Source organism: Apaloderma vittatum, unplaced genomic scaffold (assembly GCF_000703405.1).
Source record: "Apaloderma vittatum isolate BGI_N311 unplaced genomic scaffold, ASM70340v1 scaffold8099, whole genome shotgun sequence".
Taxonomy (NCBI): domain Eukaryota; kingdom Metazoa; phylum Chordata; class Aves; order Trogoniformes; family Trogonidae; genus Apaloderma; species Apaloderma vittatum.
The window spans coordinates 1-4187 of NW_009736902.1; the positions used below are offsets into that span (position 1 = coordinate 1).

General features: G+C 40.7%; 1 protein-coding gene across 1 annotated transcript; it reads left to right on the plus strand.

Annotated features, from left to right (window-relative positions):
• The first annotated feature begins 112 nt into the window (after positions 1 to 112).
• LOC104270005 (TSC22 domain family protein 1) lies at positions 113 to 1518 on the plus strand. Its single transcript, XM_009877131.1, has one exon. It carries the CDS (start codon positions 128 to 130, stop codon positions 362 to 364), a length of 237 nt encoding a protein of 78 aa, XP_009875433.1. The 5' UTR covers positions 113 to 127; the 3' UTR covers positions 365 to 1518.
• The last annotated feature ends 2669 nt before the right edge of the window (positions 1519 to 4187 follow it).

Sequence of the window (4187 nt, forward strand, 5' to 3'; positions counted from 1 at the left end):
TTGCAGGGTCTCGCTGCTCAGGACTCTGGCTCCTCCAGCCTGGTGGGAGCCCAGGCCTGGCGCTGGGCTTGCTTTCCTAACGTGCGTGCTGTCTTGTGCGTTTCAGGATCTAGTAAAGAGTCACTTGATGTACGCAGTAAGGGAGGAAGTGGAGGTCCTCAAAGAGCAAATCAAAGAGCTGATAGAGAAGAACTCCCAGCTGGAGCAAGAAAACACTCTGCTAAAAACACTTGCCAGCCCGGAGCAGCTTGCCCAGTTCCAAGCGCAGCTGCAGACTGGTTCCCCGCCTTCCTCTTCCCAGTCACAAGGGACAACACAGCAGCCTGCTCAGCCTGCATCACAGGGTTCAGGGCCTTCAGCGTAGTTCAAGATGTCATCACCATCGTGATCGCTGGCCTCTGGACTGCCCAGAGCAAGAAGGACTAGCGGGAACCCGCTACAGCCACCCTTCATCCATTTCAGTGCACATTGCAACCCAGACTGAGGACTCCATGCCCTGCTCGCATCAGGAGAGGTTTCTCCCACCCTGTATTACACACTCATCTGTCTCTTTCTTCCCTTCTTTTCCCCCTTTGGCTTGAAGGAGTCTTTGTTCTTAGGTTGTTTGAATAAAATAAACCTTCTTCCAGAGAATTAGCACAAGTACACTGGGGACTTGAGCAGCTTCTGCAAATGGCTGAGAAATGAAGCTGCATGCCTGAATTTTTTTTTTTATTTGTTTTTAAATCTTCCACTCATCCAGTGATATAACTGATACAAGTGCATTTCGAGCTTGGAAATCTGAAGAAATAGACTGGAGTAAAAAGTGATGGCTCTATTCCCCGTAGTGCACTGGGGTTCCAAAGTGAGGACTGGTGCATAGGATCTAAGAGGAAGAAAAGGTAAATTCAGTGTTTAACACTTTAATTGTCACCTGAAACCTTAAGTGCAAATATTTGCACCGTTTTCTGAAGCAGTGGACAGGTGCATACAGCTATATTATATATAGAAAGCAGGTAGGTGACGTGCAGTTGGGTCACAGGATAATTACAATGAAGGTTATTTGCCTACTGTATATTTGTGTATTTAGTGTAATTACTTTGTAAAATAGAAAACTGTAACTATTTAGGTTGTACAGATTGAAGTTTAGTTGTTTCATTGGCTGATCTGAAGAAGTTTGGAAAGTCTTTTTTTTTTATGCCGCATAAATAAGAATGCACCTACGCAACTGTTCAGAATTTGGCAGATTTATGCTGTTTGTGTAACTTCTGAAGTTCCCTGGCTGCTGATTATTTTGAAGTAAATCTTTGTTCATTGTAGTTTGGTTCAAGACAGGAAAAACCACTCCAAAAATTATCAAACCCTGCTAGCAAAGAATTTAAGAAAAAAAGTTGGATTTCCCAGTATGAATTTTTTTGCATATGATCTGTATAGTAGTATGCATATGTTTTTGTGCATGTTCTCTAAACAGTTGTAACACGTCAATGTATTTAACTGTTGCACTTGTCAACTTTCAATAAAGCATACAATGTTGATAAATCACTGTTTGTATACTGTACTGATGTTAACTGCGATCACTCTTGACATGTTGCAGTGCAGGTTTGCATGAGCAAGGGAGGTCAGGAAGCTTAGGTCTGGGTGCCAGATCCTGCCTGTCGGCTTCAGAGCTTTAGTTCCTGCTAAAAATGCAGTGCAGTTTCTTTAAAAACACAGTGTGAAGTCAAATGAAGGAGGAAGGAGTAGGGTGAAGCACCTTGTTTTGGTCCAGTCCTGTACAGTCAGTTCTGTCGGGTGCCTTTGGTGTGTACGTTGAGGAGCAGGTAAGCAGGAGCACAGGTATCACAATTCTGTATGATCAGCTATGAACGTATAGATCTCATGCAAAAGTTGTTCCCAGGCAGCACACTGAATCCTTGCCTGGGCATGGGTTCATCCCATGGTGGCCGCAGCTCCAGAACCCTTATTTGGGGTGACAAAGGCAATGAGCACTGCAGCTTCCCCCCACCGCCAGCTCTCAGAAACTTCCACTGATGAGACTAGGCTGCAATCTCGGATGTCCCAAGAATTTCTCGCTTTCACCCCCGCAGCTTCCTACCTTGATTATTTCATGCTTATTTTGGGCATTGAAATCCGGTGACATTGGCATGTAGGATTAATTCTGCCACATGGAATCATGGAGAATAATTTCCAGTTCTGTGTGAAGATAAAACTCCCTTCAGTTTGAACAAAAATATTTCTTTCCGCTTCAGTAACGTTGACTAAAATACAACTGAATCTAGACCTACATATTTCTGGGTGAATGACTAGATCGCCTGCAACCAGGGGAGTGAAGGAATTTGCAATTTTACAGGGGATTGTTTTTTTCTAGTGTTGAAGATGTGAATCTTGGAAACTTTTGAGTATTCAGATAGAATGATGGTACTTTGACCTTGAAAGCAGCCTCCTAAGATTTGAATACCAGAAATTAGTTTGACTTAAAATGTTAAGGGTTAATTACAAAGTTTTTCATAGGGTCTGATACAACTACTTATTCCATATAATACTGTTCTTGTGGAACTTAATGTTCTTGGGACCAGCCAGGTGTGGCAGAGAAAATGAGGAAGCTGAGGGTTCAGAGGCAGGAAAGGTCACCTTTTGGTGCGATTGAGACTTAAATTCCTGTTTTGGGGTACTTGTCACGCAGCAGTTCAGGCACTACTCAGCTGTATCACAGTATGAGTGGTGGTTGCATTACCTTTCTTGGGATTAGTACATCAAAATGCGTGCATGAGTGTGTCTCTGTGGGAGTGTGAACTTTAATTCTTAGTTTATGTTCTGGAGATTTCAATATATAATTTAAGAGTGTTCTTAATGAGGAAATGCCAGAGAGGAATGCAAGATGCTTTTGCTTTTCTTTTTTTTCATGGATTAAGCTAAAATTAGAAATTGATGATAGCCTTTGTGGCAGAACAGCGCTTGAATTATCTGAATCCAACAAAAGGAATGCTAATTTTGGCGCTTTTTAAATGACTTAATTGTCTGCAGTTGCCTTTATATTCTGAATGTGTTTTTAGTACTTCCAGGCCATAACACTGAGTCTATAAAAAAAAAGTCAATCTTCACATGCAGATATGCTTTTTCACCTGCTTTGCTGACCAAGATTTGGAAATAATTATTTTTTGTTTAAAAAAGAAATTGATCTCTCTGTTTGTTTCTCATTTAAAGAACTGCCTGAGCATATTCTAAGTCCATGATTATTTTTTTAGCTGTTCTTTAATACAGTATCTGGAAGTCTGAAGCTTTTTGACTAGGTAATACTTAATAATTTTAGTCCACTCTGCTCCAGTGTTGGCAAATCTGATCATTTAGTCTTAGGTACTGAGTAGTTTTAAAACCATGGAGCTAGTTTTTGTAGCTGTTTAGTAATTACTGAAGTTAGGCAGAGCAACGTTTTGTTACTGAGATTATTTTAGCAATAGCTCTGTCAAAACTGCGGCCTCGCTCTGTGAAACTGATTCAAGTTGACTAAAATTGCACTTGAGACCCAAACAAAGAGTAGACATTTCAGTTGGTTGTGTTGTAATACTTCTGGAATGAATTGTTTTGATTTTTGCTTTTGTTCTAGAACAAATAGTTTTTCAGAGCACCGTAAATCAAGTGTTATCAATGGTTACAAGTTTTGTCTTGTTCCACCAGAATTTTTCTTTGTACAAACTCTGAAATGCTCAGGTTTTCATCCACAGTGAGAATCAAATTAAATGTAATCTGTCTTTTATATGTCAGTCTTTTTTATTCTCTGCATATCTCCAGTAACTCTTCAGGCTACATTCAAGCTGTTTGTCACTTGCTTTATTTTTAACAGCAATCTGATAAACTGATCTAAGCAAATTATCACAGAGACCAAGTTGCTATTTTTTTCCCCTCTTGCAGCTTTTTTTTTTTTTTAACCCAATAATTTTTGGCAGATATTTCCAAGGCAAATTCAGATTGTCTGGATTCTGAGGGCGCTATAAATACTTGGGGAAGAGAAATATCCCTCCATTGCATACCTGAAAACTGGTCAGAGAGCACCCGTGTAAAACCACCCAGCAGCAATGAAGCACAGGCAGCACCTTAGAGATGCCTCTCCCTAGTTCTCAGGGAATAAATCAATGCCTGACAGAAAGCTTCGCATCTTTCAGCTGGAGAAAGAACCCAGCGAGGCTATTTGGGAATTGCCGACCCCGATT